Here is a 15,599-nt window from a genome sequence, read left to right as displayed (position 1 = left end):
AGAGTAGTTCTAGAGGGACTAGATTGAATGGTCTCCAAGGCTTTCTTCATCTTATTACAAATCTCAAGACTTCCACCTACCAAAACAAAAACTTGCATTTCCAAAAGTCTTTTTACTCTATCTTTTTATAAGAAAATAATAATTATTGATTGGGAAAAGGTTCTCTCTCCGAGAATGTGGCCTACGTCAGCACTCCCATGAGCCTATCTCTCTCCTCCCCATGTGAAAAGACACCTCTACCTCCTTGTTTTAAGGAAGAGAGAGATAGACACATGGGAGTGCACTCCTGTACAGAAAACTGCTTCCCTTATTGATTTTATGTTTTTCATGGGAATTTTTCTTTCCATCTCAAAGGAAAAAAAAAAAAAAAAACTTATCAGGCTGGTGTGAAATAGAACTATGATCAGACGAAAACCCGGTCGAACCGGACATTTTGGCCTAACATTTAGAAGATATTCGTTACATGTCTGCCCTGTCGTTGCAATTCACAAATCATAACACGCGAGGTTCCTGCTCACTCTCTGTGTTCCCCTCGCAAATGGAACTTTGTCGGAATAAGCATGGGAGAGGGGATATGTTTTCTTCTTTTCGTCCATAGGGTTCCATCCATGAAAATTGCGATGGATTTCAGTTGAATAATCTGAAATCCCTCGCTTGCCACAGCTGAAACCTTCATTGATCGATGGATTCTTCTGTCTCCAACCCGTTCGATATTTTTGAGATTTACAGGAGATACTGCGGTAAACTAAATTCCGCATATTGTTCCTGGTTCTGCTGTTTCTTTTCGTTATCTCCGAGTTTTTTATCGATCGATGATGCCATCAAGAAAGTTCAATTCTGTTGTTGGAGAGGGAAATGAATCCTGCGTCTTCTTTATGGAGAAGTTCTGAATCTTGAATTTCTTATCTAAACATTTTCTCTATGTTTTTTTTTAATTGATGTGAACAGGAATGCGATTTATTGGGGAAGAAGTTTAGCGTCAAAAAGCTCAGAACTTTAATCGACATTATTCTTATTTTTCTTCTAATTCTTGTGAGCATGCAAAATTGTGTTAATGGCTAATACTGTTGGCTTTGTTTTAGTAGTTCCGTTTTAGATTCTCAACGCAAGGGCATGAGTGCATGTTTTGTTTGTTTCAGTAATGTCTGTTTAGTAAGAAGTAGTCGCTGTATTCACCCAAAAAAAACAAAGAAGTAGTCGCTGAATGATTTTCTCAAGCTTAGATAACAATTCTGATTTGATAGGATTGTTGGAAGCTTGGTGGTGCATTTTGGGAAACTCGAGTAATTAGATGGCCTAGTTTCTGAGTTCACTCTGTATCTTTTCTTCTCTTTCTCTCTGTTTTTTCTTCCCCCTTTTTTTAGGAGTGAGGGAGTGAATTTAATAGCCACCTCTACATTTCCTTTTATCGGATGCCATCTGAAGTTTATGTTCTGTTATCCTTTCACTTGTTCATATTTGCTTTTATTGGTGGAGGTGGTGGTGCAATTTTTTTATTATAAGATTTCAAAGGAGTCCCTATCCAAGTTCAACTACACGGTTCTATTTCGTTTTATTAAACTACATACTTGTCATATTACTCTGTAATTTTGTAATGCTGGAATTCTGCAGGGGCTTAGGTTTGTATTTGAGTAAATGATATCATACTCTTTTCAGTTGTAATTATAGTAACCTTCCTGGTTTTCTGATGTAGATATTACTTCAGGAAATAAACATGCAGGCTCAAGGGAGGCATTGGCTCAGCTATTGAAATTGGTGGAGTCTAGGGTGCAGAAAAGGTATGCATATTTTTGAGCAAGTTTTGTATTGTCTTTTAGACTCTCTTCAACTTTAAAATTTGTTGAACCATGAATAAAACTAATATTGTAAAATAATGTTTTCTTCCCAATTACGGTTACATCAAGGATCAGCCCTAAGCCATTATTTGTTTGCTCTTATCCTGGATGAATTAACCAAGAACATCCAAGATGAAGTACTGTGGTGTATGCTCTTCGATGATTTCGTTTTGGTGGATGAGACAAAAGCAGGGATTAACGCTAAGTTAGAGATGTGGAGATCAACCTTGGAAACAAGAGGCTTTAAGATTAGTAGCTCAAAGATAGTATATGATGTGTAACTTTAGTTACACTATAATGGATAATGACATGGTGAAAATTGAGGAGAGAGAATTACCGCCAAGTGATTATTATAGATATTTGTGGGGTCTTCTATAAACAAAAAAGGTGACATAGATGATGATGTTTCATAAAAAATTAAAGTGAGATGGATGAAGTGGAGAAGGGTGACCGGAGTACTGTGTGACCGCCTCATTCCTTTAAAACTTAAAGGAAAGTTCTACAGGACTGTTGTCCGACCAACTATGATGTATGGGGCGGAATGTTGGGTAGTTAAGAAGTGCCATATAGCAAAGCTATGTGTGGCAGAGAGAGGATGCTAAGATGGATGTGCGGCAAAACTAGGAAGGATAAAGTGAGGAATGGACGCATTAGAGCTGATGTGGGAGTTACCCCGATCAGCGTCAAGCTCCGAGAATGGTGTCTGAGGTGGTTTGACCATGTGCAATGGAGGCTTGGGGATGCCCCAGTAAGGAGGAGTGATCTGATCCCGATTGAAGGAGCTAAAAGAGCTAGGGGTAGACCCAAAATGACCATAGGTGAGGTTGTGAAGAATGACATGTACAGCCTGGGGCTTGTGCCAAGTATGCTCAGATAGAGCCTATTGGAGGGCAAAGATCCACGTTGTCGACACCATTTACCTAAGATTTTCTTGTTTTCCTGGGCTAGTCTCTTTCCTCTTACTTTCATTTTTCATTTCCTATTTCTCATTTCCTATTTCTCACTTTTCTTATCTCATTTCTTCATTTTTAATCTCCATTTATCTTACTTCCCTTTGCCTTTGCGAGGCCTCAGTTTTCCATACTTTATCTTGAAAGGATCCATGTAGCCGATCCCATTTAGTTGGGATAAGGCTGAGTTGTTGTTGTTGTAGGGTTTTCTTCCCCGTCACTATGCCTAGTGAAGTATAATGCTTCACTATTTGCCACATGACAGTAAATGTTTAGTCCACTTGTTAGAGGACCAGACAAGCATCTCATGGTACATTTCAGCTTAAAATGAGTAGAAGAAGTAGCTAAAATTACAAAAAATGTCATTTTTATTTTATATTCATCTTCATTTCATTCCATTTTGGTAATTTTATTGAAACTTTGAATTAGAGTTTGAGCAACTTTCCTTGCTTATTTTGGACTAAATTCCCAACTTAGCAGAATTGCCTTCCGAAATTCGGTCATTAGGACCAAAGGACATGGCGATAGCCAATCTGGAGCTAGGAGCCAACAACTCAGCTCCAATGGAGTTGCCTTCTGAAATCTGAATAATCTCTCATGATCCTACCATTTATTGACATTGTTACACAAATCTGGTCTCTCTAAAGGTTTAATTTGCAAAATTTGAAGGGTTTTCTTCATACAGGTTCAGTACATTTACTTGTCTAAAGAGGATCCACCAACTTTGCAATGCTCTTTTTGTCTCTATAACATCTAAGCCGCTTTTCATGAACTCTCTGATCCATTAATCTAACTGAGCCATATATATATATATATATATATATATATATGTTCCTTTTATAGCTTAATTTCTTGTTTGGATGAAGCTCCACCAAGTTAGGAACATCTGTAGTATTTCTCGTTCTTTGGGCATGGCCAATATATAACTTGGTTGTTTTCCAAGGATTGAGATCACCAAGTAACCTACATAACCTAATCCTGTTTTCTCTGTTTCTGTAATCTATGGGAAACCCTCCCTTCAGTCTATTACGGTAAAGAAGACCCTAAATGCAGTGAATGGGCTAATAAAAATTTGTGAAACACTGCTTTGGTAGAACCTTCTCTTCATCTCTAAATCTCCATAGCATTGGAGAAGGTGCATGTGGGTTTTGTAAGCCTTGAAGATAGCCTACTTATGTGTGTTATCCCATTTGGTATCTGGCAAAGGCGGTTGAGGCATAAGTCTTGAGGTTCAATGTTTTGAAGCAATTGAAAAATGTGACTTGTGCTGTGAAATGTTGGGAATCATGCTTCATAAATCCAATGTAATGTTCTAGTCACAAAGTTAAGCATAGGTATGAGTGGCTTCACCAACAGGGATACACAATGATGCAGTTGCATTAGCCTGGTTGGACCGGAATGACACACTTTGGAGACCCAAGCCAAGATGCAACTGACTCCAAAGGAAGTTGGTAGTTTACATAGGATGCAATCTTTTATTTCATTTGGCTTGGTAGACTACATAGGAGTTATTTGGTAGTTTCTTTATTTGAGATATTGCCTAGTTTGTTACTTTCTTATTTTGAGTTGGTTTCCATTAGTATGTCTTACCTTTTCTTTATATTGACCATGTAATGCGATAGAGAATAGAATAAATTGAAGAGTTATTGGAGTTTTACCATGGTGTGTTGCAAGGGCTTGATGGCCAACTGTGTTTTCTCTACTCTTTCTTCCCCTTTCCCTTTTCAGGTACGATTACCTTCTCATTTTCCTTCGTAGTTCTCTTTTTCTTCCGTACTGTTATTCTGTTTCATCTTCTCCCCTTTCTTCTTCTTATTTTTATTCTTCTCCTTCTTCTTTCTATTTTCTTCCTTCTGATGGAACCTTAAACCTTACCCCTGTCTCTGTTTTTGCGCGGTACTTGCGGCCTTAGATGGCGACTTTGAACTCCTTGGTGTTTTATTGGTTTGGGTTGAGAGTTGGAGGCTTACTTCCTTAACCCAAAGCGACCTAATCTGTAACACCCCAAATCCGGGTAAAGGATATGGTGCTAGCCCTCATAGACCACCGTTAAATAACGGTTGAAATACTGTAACCAACTATGTGTGGAACTATAAACATTCATCAATATTCACATGTATCAGAGATATAAAAAGTCTACAACGGAAACTGAAATTACTATATATCACAACTACTCGGTATCTCCATACTATACTATCTCTATTTTGTATAACTGTACTGTATCAACTCTATTACAAATACTACATATACTGTATCAATACATCCAAGATCATCTTGAAATTTACCCTTTCCCTTCGCTCTCCTGACACAGTTTGTGCACAAGCACTTGACATGTGCGTGCTCTGCTGTAAAAACAATAATATCTGTGGGGTGAGCTACACTAGCTCAATGAGAAAGAATACATCATATCATGCTAATGAATGTAAACAATTTTGCTATGCTGTGCAAATCATACTATAGCTATGATGCATGACTATGTACAATGAAAACATTGTCTATGTCTTTACTTTGCTTTGTCTGTGGTTTACTCTGTGCTCTGAGTGATCTGCCACTTAGCTTGTATGGGGGATACACAGAACTCTGCTATGGGGATCAGAGAGGATCCGTACTCTGTGTATTTGTAAGAGTCAGCACCACTCCTGAACTTAAGACATACACCTATGGGATCACTGATGATTCGACTGTCTGCCATGGGAATCAATGAAGATTCAACTATGTGAATCATTTAAGATTCGGCTGTGTCTGTGTATCTCAACTAATACCTAGACCTTTTGGTGAAAAGGTGGGCAGTCACAAGTTTTTTACTTTGCTTTTTTGTGTTGAGCCTTTAATGCTCCTTTACTTTATCTCCACATCTAGTCCTTACTATCTACCTCAACTCCAGGATGAGTAGGACAGTGATGGAATCCCCAGAAAGGTTGAGGACCCCAGTACCCTTCTCACTTCTATTGTTGAACTAGACACTGATTAAACCTTCAGCTTCAACTCTATTCCGTCTTTTACTGTTCTTTACTGTACTATACTGTTATTAACTATACTTTGCTTTGCTTTACTGTATTAAACAGTTCCTGACTTTGATTGTCTTATCATGCCTCACATTACTAATAGACAATCATAAAACATCATCTCTTTTCTATTTTTAAAAACATATAAATCATGGAGGCAATGATATTATGTACTATAATAGGAAGACATGCAAAATATGATAGGATTCCCCTTACCTGTCTCCGTTTCTACTTTCTATGTGGTAAATTCTCTCTCTGGTTCTCAACTGTGTTTCTAACAATCCTCTGCCGTTCTGTGGATCCCAATGAACCCCTACACTACATTTTATATGCATTACTTCTCTTAATACTCTGGGGATAGTGGAAATTACCTCCCATCATCTAATCTTAACTATTCTTATCTCTACAGCCTTACTTAGGCATCTAGGCAGCACTAGACAACTCGAAGGTCGAACCAATGGCCAAAATCACAATTCCTTAAACCCAAAAGTCAAAACTAGGGTTTTTCTACACATTTCCACATAACTTTGTGGAAATCCATCCACTTACTATGAAATTCATTTCTACAGCATAACAACTGTACTATGCAACTTTCTAACGGATCAAAACATAAAAAAACTACGAACAATCGAAAAAGCACTTAGGGTTGACCTTTTCTGGACCTAAAAACCTAACTTTATCTCAAATCTTTGATCTCCTCAACCCAAGTAGCGATTCCAACATGTTAGCAGCTTGATTCGGCGGCCTAAGGTGATTCTCCCTTCGATCTCCTTTGTTTCCTCTCTCTTTCCCTTCCTTTCTTTCTATTTTTGGGTGAGAAATGAACATTTGGGGCCAAAAACCCTTTTATAGAACCAATCTCGCGGCTACTATTCACCGCGATCCGGCATGCAGTTTGGGATCCGGTGCCCTCCTCTTGACCTTTGTTGTTTTTGTTGTGAAAACAACCCTGAAATCTAGCATGCTATTTGGGAAACGGCAGCGTCCGTTTGCTGATCCGGCATGCCATTTCCGGCAATTCTGGATCCGCTTTTCACCTCTGCTCAGTGTTTTGGATATAATTCGGCTGATACTTATCGAAACGATACGATTCAAATTGCGTTGTAAACTAGACTTAAAAGGGCTACATTCATATGAACAAACCTTTGACCCATTTAAAGTGTAAGACTCTCCAAAGTGGGTTCAAACCTCACTGATGTACGCCGATAGCTGTATTCAGCTACCATACTATGTCTGAAGATTATACCATTAACTTTCTCGTCTTAACTACGTTTGACTTAATTATTTTTTGGTAAAGTAGGTAACGTAATTACCTACGCTTTTCATATTTTGGGCTTACCCAAAAACTGACTCGAAAGTCCTATAAACTTCACTTGAAGTCAACACTCCATGACTCCAACTGAAACAATATATTTCCTACTCTTTTATCTATTCTATTGGACACCCGAAGGGTCCCCTCTCAATGTAAGGTCACTATAACTTGTTTAATACTTGTGTATGATGAAGAATCTCATTTACCTTTGTTTTTCAATATTCCTCTGTTGGGCTAACCTGCACCGGATTCCGTCAAAATGAACCCGCTTATGCCTGATATACAATAAAGCTCAATATTATGTACTTTTCTTGGGACGGGGTATTACATAATCTCTAGCCGCTTGACCCCGACAACTGCCTCCGCTGAGAGATTCAGATTTGGGATATCAGATCTTCCTACTGTTACCACCTGCTCCTGTTTCAGATTATTTCTGGCAAATTAGTAGTTGATTTCGGGAAGTAATATTGGTTGATCGTAAAGGGGTTAGATGTTATGAACCTGTGTTTAAATTTCACCCTTAAAGAAGTTGTCTTGAGAGAGTTCTATCGACCTGTTGAATGCTAGTTCCATTGTGAATCAGTGTTCTATCATGAGGTTGAAGACAACCTCCCCACTTTTTAATTAAAGTCTTTTAATCCCCTATTCTCATATTGCCCTCCCCTTTACTTTTATTATCTTGTACCCTTATGTTGGAATATGTAATCCAAAATACCGTGGGGGTATTCTGATCCTTTTGGGGTTAGTTTATTTATTATGTTATTAGGTACAGTCGTCGGCTATGTGGGTTTTAGTCCCACATTGCCTAGTTTAGTCTCTTTGTAATTTCCCCTGGGCTTACCTATCAATTAATAAATTCAAGAATTTACGACTTCCATCTTCTTTTCTCTCTTTTCTTCTCTTTAGAGTTACTGGTTACAGGTCCTAGGTTTTCTACATGATATCAGAGCTATTGTAACCAGTACTAATTCTCTCCATAATAGCCGTTTTGAGAGTCGTTTTTAGTTTTTGGTTTGAAGAAGGAAACCCTAGTTCATAAAAGAAGAAGAACTAGGGTTTCGTATGATGAATCATACATATTTGATTCGAAGGTTTGCTGGTCGTGGTGTTTATTCTGCCGCATGTATTGTCTGGTTTCTGCTATCGATTTTGGGGTTCTGAAATCGCTGAATATGGTAGTCGATTGTTGATGGCGTTTTGATTGGGAACCTTATTGTTGTTTCTCGGCTCTGTCGAAGGTTACCGCTGGCTGTATGGTTATTGATTTCTGGTTGCATGGGATCCTTTGCTTCTTCTCGATCTGTTGCTATTCTGCTTCTTCTACAACCCTCGATTCATCTTCCTTGCTAAGTTCTGAGATCAGCATCAACGAAAGCCTTGGCTGATTTATTAATATTGGTCGATTGGCTCTGAAATCTGGGTTGAAGGAAGCCCATCTACTGGCGATTTTAGTCCCTGAACCTTGGCTCCAGATACTTCTCCTTTGAAAATTTTCGAAGTCTGGTTCAGACTTGGTTCTGGTATTAACTGGATCGAAGGATTGGTCGATGGCTGCATCGATTCTGCCCAGATTTTTGAATCAGTTCTGTCCAGCAACTGGGAGATTGTAGATTGGAGTTTCTACTGGTTCTTCCTTTTTGAAGATCGATCAAGTCTCTTCTTCTTTTGGAAATCACAACTTGGTTCTTTTGAATGGCCATGAAGTTGCTGCTTTGTTCTTCGAATCTCAGGTTTCCTTTTCTGCTGGATTTGCTGGTTCTGTTGAGTTGTAAGGAAGAAGATAGCATCCTTCATCAATGGGTCCTTGGTTACCGCCTCCTCTCTTTGGTTCTCGGTTGCACCGCTGCAATAGCCGTGGTTTTCTTCTCGTTGAGTGAAGGTCTCAAATTCCCTGGTTTTTGCTCCAGATGGTTTCGTGAGGAAGAAGACTTCCTCTACAAATTGGTATAAAATGACAAGTGCTTTGATTCCTTTTCATATTCCTTTGTCCTTTGTTTCATTATTTTAGTTTTCCATTTATACCCCTCTTATTAGCACTAAGTTCCCCATGTCCTTATTTACTTCTTATTCCAAGATTACCCTTTTGCCTTAGGTGATATTTGTAGTTAGATTTCATCTAAATTACAGTTATGCCATCCCTTATTCAACTTTATGTTATTTGCAATTCTGCCATTCCCTTGTTTGACTACCCAATTGAAAATTCTGGTTATTTATGGAACTGCCATTTCTTTTTCATACATTCCCCTATTTGACTACCCAATTGACCCTTGAAAATTCTGGTTTATTACCAGTTTGCCCTGTGGCTTGGATTGTATTTAAAAGTGGATTTCCACCAAATTACAGCCATGCAATCCTTTTTTCCAACACCGTTTCCTTTCAATAATTCTAATTCCCTTCATATCCCATACCTTTGGTATTTACCCATAACATCTTTGGAACTTTTGGTAAATTACAATTTTGCCATTCCTTCCTTTTTAATTACCCATAGCACCTTTGGAAAATTCTGGAAAGTTACGATTTTGCTATTAAACCTTGCATCATCTCCATTATTGTCCACGTGTATTACTACACGTGAGGGAGAGATTATGTACAATACACTTGCAGACATTGCAGAAGCAGAACTTGCAGGAACATTTGTGTCAAAAAAAAAAAATAAAAAAAATAGATCAGTGTTGTCCACCATTGCTATTGGGTATCCTTTGTTATTGGATTGAGTTTGCCGTAAGGGGGAGATTGAAGTATTGAAGATATTTGGTTGTTGCCTATTTGAGGACTTTCAGTTGGGTTGATGCAATATTTTTTCCGTTGCCTGATTCAGTTTGTTTTTGCTGCTTGTTGCTCTAGTTATTTCACTTTAAGATTCTAAGTCACTATGACAATCTGAGATTCATCACTGGATAGCTATTGAAGATCGTTGAAAGCTGCCTTTTTTAGAAGACATTCTAGTCCAGGTTTGCTGATCATGTCCGTCCAAGTTTTGAAGATCTATTTTTTCAAGTTCTTGAAGGTTTATAACTTAGTTTCTTCTCATTTTGTTCAAGTTGGGTATTAGTACCTTGTATGCGCCAACTTGAGGGGGAGTGTTAGCATTATTAGGACTTTAGGAGTTCTTTTTTTCTTTAGTTCAAGCTGGATCTTCTTTCTTTACTTATTTGTATGATCCAGCTTGAGGGGGAGTGTTGGAATATGTAATCCAGAATACCATGGGGGTATTCTGATCCTTTTGGGGTTAGTTTATTTATTATGTTATTAGGTACAGTTGTCGGCTATATGAGTTTTTGTTCCACATCGCCTAGTTTAGTCTCTTTGTAATTTCCCCTCTATTATAAATAGAGGGGCTTACCTATCAATTAATAAATTCAAGAATTTACAACTTCCATCTTCTTTTCTCTCTTTTCTTCTCTCTAGAGTTACTGGTTACAGGTCCTAGGTTTTCTACACCTTATTTTGTTTTTAGTTCCAAGATTACCCCTCCCCACGTATGCCTTCCCTTCAACTTATTTGTTCCCTTCTTCTTTTAGCCTTTAACTTCCACTAACTTACAACATTGCAACTACTTGCATTATTCGATTTTCCACTTGCTATTTTACATTTATAAAATGCTGGACATAGAAATTACAGATTTTCCATTACTCCTAATACTTGACTTGTTCAGTGTTTGGGTGGGCTCAAAGTGGTCCGAACCGGGTTTTTTTGGAACCTTGGATTGCACCACACTATCTTTCCTATGGAGAATTATCTCTAGGCTACTTCCACAGTTGTGAGCTATGAGTTGTGTTGAGAAATGGGATCAGATTGTTCGAGGACCTTTAATGGGCGATCTACCTCTTAAGCTTAGATTCTCTTGGGTTAAAATCTATAGTTTATAGCTTAATCCCGCATGGGTTGGCCTGGATCTTTGACTTTATCGAAGATTTAAGAGAGGTAAATGTGTTAGGCATTGACCGCTATTAGCTTCTTGGAGGATGTTTTCATTTTAGACATGGCAGGACAGCTGGATCTGGTCACTGGTTGCTTTATGGAGGAGTCCCCATATCCAAGTCCTTTTTTCATTGCCATGCTCATAGTTTTCTAGGTGTCGCGTTGACACCCAGGTCCCATCAACACCTTGGGTCACCTAGACACCGTGACAACAATGGCCATGCTTCTTTGCCAACCTGGTTCTTGAACCTGATCCTAGTCTTTTCCTGTGTTCCTTATATTACATAGGCCCATACGTAAGTCCCACAGATTTGTGTGCATGTCTGTATGCGTGTAAACATAATTGAAGCAGCTCATGTAAATATAAAGCTTCATGGCAGGTGTGTTGTAAAAGAGTTACCGGTTATCATATGCTTTAAGAGGGGAAAGATGAGGAATCCCTCCTCCATAGGTGTTTACTGTGTTTGTGCAGATGAGGATTCAGTAGATCATTTCATACATTGCTTGTTTCTGGAGGAGATAGTGGCTTTCTTTTTTCACTTCTGAGAGAGCTAGCTTCATTCCTACAATTTGATTTGACATGATTTTTGTTACTTTTGTATGGCAAGTGTGGGAATCTCATTTTGGAGAAAACATCGTTCTGAGGTCTCATGGAGGATATAGGAGGAAAGGGAACAGGGATCTTTAGGCACAAATCCTGGCTTATAAGAGATGTGTTTGGGATCCTACCCTGGGAGCAGGGAGATGGGTGAATTCCTAAAAAGACATTAGGGGAGTACCTTTTATATCGTTACTTTGAAAATGGGTTCAGATGCCTCACTCTTTGTCTTTCACCATCTGTATTCACCCCACTTCAGCAGCTCTTAAACTGAATATTGGTGTGAGTTACAATGGGTGATTGGGGAGTTGGCTATTTTTTGGAGCATTCAGTGACTTCTGTACTGCTGGTGACTCTTGTCTCGCCATATTGGTTTAAGTTGTAATAGACCATACATGACCAGCACTTAGCAGCCTTTATTGATTGGACTGGCTTAGTAGTCAGTAGATCGAGTACATTCTGTTATCATTGTTGGCTGAATTTCATCTATACAGAGAACCTCATTGAGATACCTCATCTTCATCTTGCATTCTGCCTTTTCTACGAACATCTCTTGGAAGTTATGGTTGGCTAACTCACAAGCATCACTAGACAGAGTAGGGGCCAAATAGGTTGGGTATGCATGGTCCAATACTCTGGTGTATGGTGTACCCTTCCTTTTTTTTTCGTGCTTACAAGGAAAACCACCCACCTCTCAACCCTCTACCTAACCCCATCCCTGCAGGCTCGGTAAGGCAGAATGATCCCAATATTTGGCAATAATAGGCCTCTGCCCCTACCAGCTATGCTAGCTGGCACCTGCCCTGTGTACCTGTTGATTTCGTCTGCTCTTTTGTACTTGCTCATGTGTCTTTCTGTTTTCAAGGTTGGTTGCATTACTACTTAACTGGTCATGTTTGAAATATGAAATACATCAGTTAGGAAATAAAAGGGGCAGGCAGTGCACTCTAACGTGGGAGGTTCTTTTTTCACACCGTCAGCTTTTCTACCATGTGGAAGTAATTCCTTGGTGCTTGTCCACGTTATCATCTAGTTATGCTAACCATATCCTCCTTCATGCGAGCTAGCCATGGGCCCACACGATCTGGACATTATCTCCTCGTTAACCAGCAACAAAATCTCTGAAATATCTCTATTAAACTGCTGGCTGATACTCTAACCAAATCTGGAAATTATTCTGGAAAATATCTTCCTCCAATTAAGGCTGGTCGATGGAGGGGATGAACCTGGACAGATTATTGTTGCACAGTCTCTCAACCACCATCAATCTACATCATATTTGGACTGTTGAAGAAACAAGAGGAAGTGCCCTGTACATGGTGGTGAGTTGTACGATAGAGATGGGCCACTTAATTCGAAGTGGTCACTCCAGGGAAATTTTCTGTTAAATGGTCCAAATGACCGAATCATCCCTTAAAGATTGTCTCACCATCTTTTCTGTTTACTTTTTTGTACTTGATTTTTTATGTTGCGTATTTCAATTTTATTTGTTAGACTACTTATTGAAATGGCATGCTTGGGCTAATGCCTCATGTTAGGCTTTAACTGTCGTACACTCTTTGATGTTTTTTACTCCTTTGCTTGATGTATCATACATTTGGTACAACTTCCACAATCTTGTAGGCCACCTAATGCCTCCCTTCCTATGGTGTATTATATGCAAGCCACTGACAGAACCATCTGGCTCCTTTCCTGAAAAATAGTTGTGGAAACAAAGAAGCTTCAGGCACCAATTAAATTCAGCTTGTTATCCTTGAACAGGAGCATTTGATGCTGCCATAGTATGCTTCTGAACCTACCCTAGGAAGTTCAAACTGTGCTATATATCCATGACCTTCTGGTTTATTTGCAATTTCTTGTGCTGATGGGGTAATAGAAGGGAAATAGTATTCCAGATGCTTTTGTTTAAGAGTAAATACCTTGAGGGCAGAGGTTTAGAAAGAATGTGAGAAGATGCTATTGAAGGGAAAAGTATCCCAGATGCTTTCGTTTAAATATTAAATGCCTTAAGGGCAGAGATTTAGAAAGAATGTGGGCAGATGCTATTGATTGGGATCATAGGGACATTTATGTCAAATTCATGCCGGGGTGGGGGGAGTTGAGTCTAATGCTCCAGATTTTTATAGCGCTATGTTATCGATAGCATTCCATCAGCAGCCATTTCTATCCTGCAGAGAGTGATATTATACATCTCTCTCTTCAACCCCATTGTCCATGAAGATTTGGCTTTATTGGATCCTTATTCCTTAGGTGCACGTGCACCTTCCCTACTAAACTAATATCATTTCCTGGTTGCACTGTGTAACCGTGGTTAAGTTTTGACTTTAAACACTGATTGACGTTTGTTAAGGATAAAATTGCAAGTAACTAAGTATCTTGGTGCTAGTTGTTGGCTGTGTATAGAATTCATTTCCTCTTTATGTATGCAGTTTGACCTGTTATAGAATTAGGCTTTACCTGATTATGAGTGAGGCATTACCTGATTATGTTTGATAGCATTTTCCTCTACTCTTTGCTGTACATGTGAATATGTTTGGTTTTCCAGTGGCAGGAGTATTATTTTTGATGACCTCTCCAGGCTCATGTTGCAGCTAAACTTCATGGTGAGACATTCTCATTGAAGTTATATGAATTTGTTAATTGCAGATGTCTCCATCCTTGAATTCACCTTCATATTCTTTTTTATATTGTTGAGTCATTAAGGATTTTGGTCCCTTCTTCTTTGTCTTTTACATACTGTATTACCCACTTAGTTAGGATAAGGCTTAGTTGAGTTTGGTTGTGGTATATCGCTCACTATTATTAAATGTTCGTTCCATTATTAGCAAAAATATTATAACTTTGTTCTTGATGAGTTTTTCAACGTCTTTCTTTGTAGGTAGATTCTTGTGAGTTCACACGCTTCTATGATTTCGTGTTTTTTGTGTGTCGTGAAAATGTCCAGAAGAATATCAGTGAGTAGTTCTTTCATTTCTTACTCAAACTAATTCCCTTTGTTATAATATCTGTGAAGAATTGGTACTTGCTGTTTGCTAATGTGATTTCTTTCATTTCTTTTAAATGTCTTTTTAGCTGTAACCCGTGCCATAATTGCTTGGAGGTTAGTTTTGGCTGGAAGATTTCGATTACTAAATCAATGGTGCGAATTTGTCGAGGTACTATTTTTTCCCCTCTACTCAACTGGACATAAGTAATTGTTGCTGCAATCTAACCAATTTCGCATGCACTATATATTCTACTCTTGTTTTGGCCCCTATTCCTAAATTGGCTGCCAGTTTCTCTAGGTTCCTAATAAACATCGTCTAGTTTTATAACATATTTTATTTTGTAAGCTTTTAATGCAGTAACTCTGTACTTAATCATGTCCAGTATGTTCTTATATTTTATCGCCTTGGGGTTCACTGCATGCTTTTTCCCCCCCTTCCCAACCCACCTTTGGGGTGGTGGGCTAAATGATATATCATATATGAGAGTGGGGAGCACAAAACTCATCTAGATTCGACTTAGAGCCCAACCAATGCAAGAGTTAGGTGTCCATGTTACAGAATATAAGAAGCAACAAGTACTGGTTGAGGGTGCAAACATTACAAGGATCTCCAATTGGTGTCTGTCAAAATGTGCAAAGCAATAACTGGAACGGGAAATGCAACTCCCTACAGTCCTGTGGATTGAATTTAATCTGATATTAGTTTTGGCAGGGAACCATGAAAGGTCGGGTTGGACTGATATTTAGATATGCTAATGGTTTTCATATTGCCATCTGGTGTGAACCCTTGCAAGCAAAGTTCAAGATTTCGGTTTCAACCCTGGTTGAATCCGAAATATACCACCAAAATGGTCGAAATGGAATCGAAATATGGTCTGTTTCGTTGAAAAATTCGAAACATCAAAAAATGAAGACCCCTCAAGTTGCATGCGATTTCATTGCAACCAATGTCGAAACTGAAATAGGTCGAATCATGACTGCAGGATCTCCTC

At 38.7% G+C, this 15,599-nt stretch overlaps 1 protein-coding gene across 3 annotated transcripts in view; it reads left to right on the top strand.

Moving 5' to 3' along the window:
- The first annotated feature begins 522 nt into the window (after window positions 1–522).
- The window catches only part of LOC122671338 (defective in cullin neddylation protein AAR3-like), a 32,739-nt gene continuing 17,662 nt past the window's right edge, over window positions 523–15,599 (top strand). The window contains exons 1-5 of one of the 3 annotated variants that reach the window (XM_043868494.1): window positions 523–740; window positions 1,694–1,778; window positions 14,167–14,224; window positions 14,500–14,575; window positions 14,694–14,776. In XM_043868494.1, coding sequence (XP_043724429.1) covers window positions 683–740; window positions 1,694–1,778; window positions 14,167–14,224; window positions 14,500–14,575; window positions 14,694–14,776 — 360 coding nt within the window. In that variant the 5' untranslated portion in view covers window positions 523–682. The remainder of the gene's footprint in view (window positions 741–1,693; window positions 1,779–14,166; window positions 14,225–14,499; window positions 14,576–14,693; window positions 14,777–15,599) is intronic. The other 2 variants (XM_043868492.1, XM_043868493.1) reach the window with 2 other exon arrangements.

Source organism: Telopea speciosissima, chromosome 8, assembly GCF_018873765.1.
Source record: "Telopea speciosissima isolate NSW1024214 ecotype Mountain lineage chromosome 8, Tspe_v1, whole genome shotgun sequence".
NCBI classification, from domain to species: Eukaryota; Viridiplantae; Streptophyta; class Magnoliopsida; order Proteales; family Proteaceae; genus Telopea; species Telopea speciosissima.
Note: the sequence above shows the minus strand (reverse complement) of the source record. Positions and strands in the feature narration are given on the sequence as shown.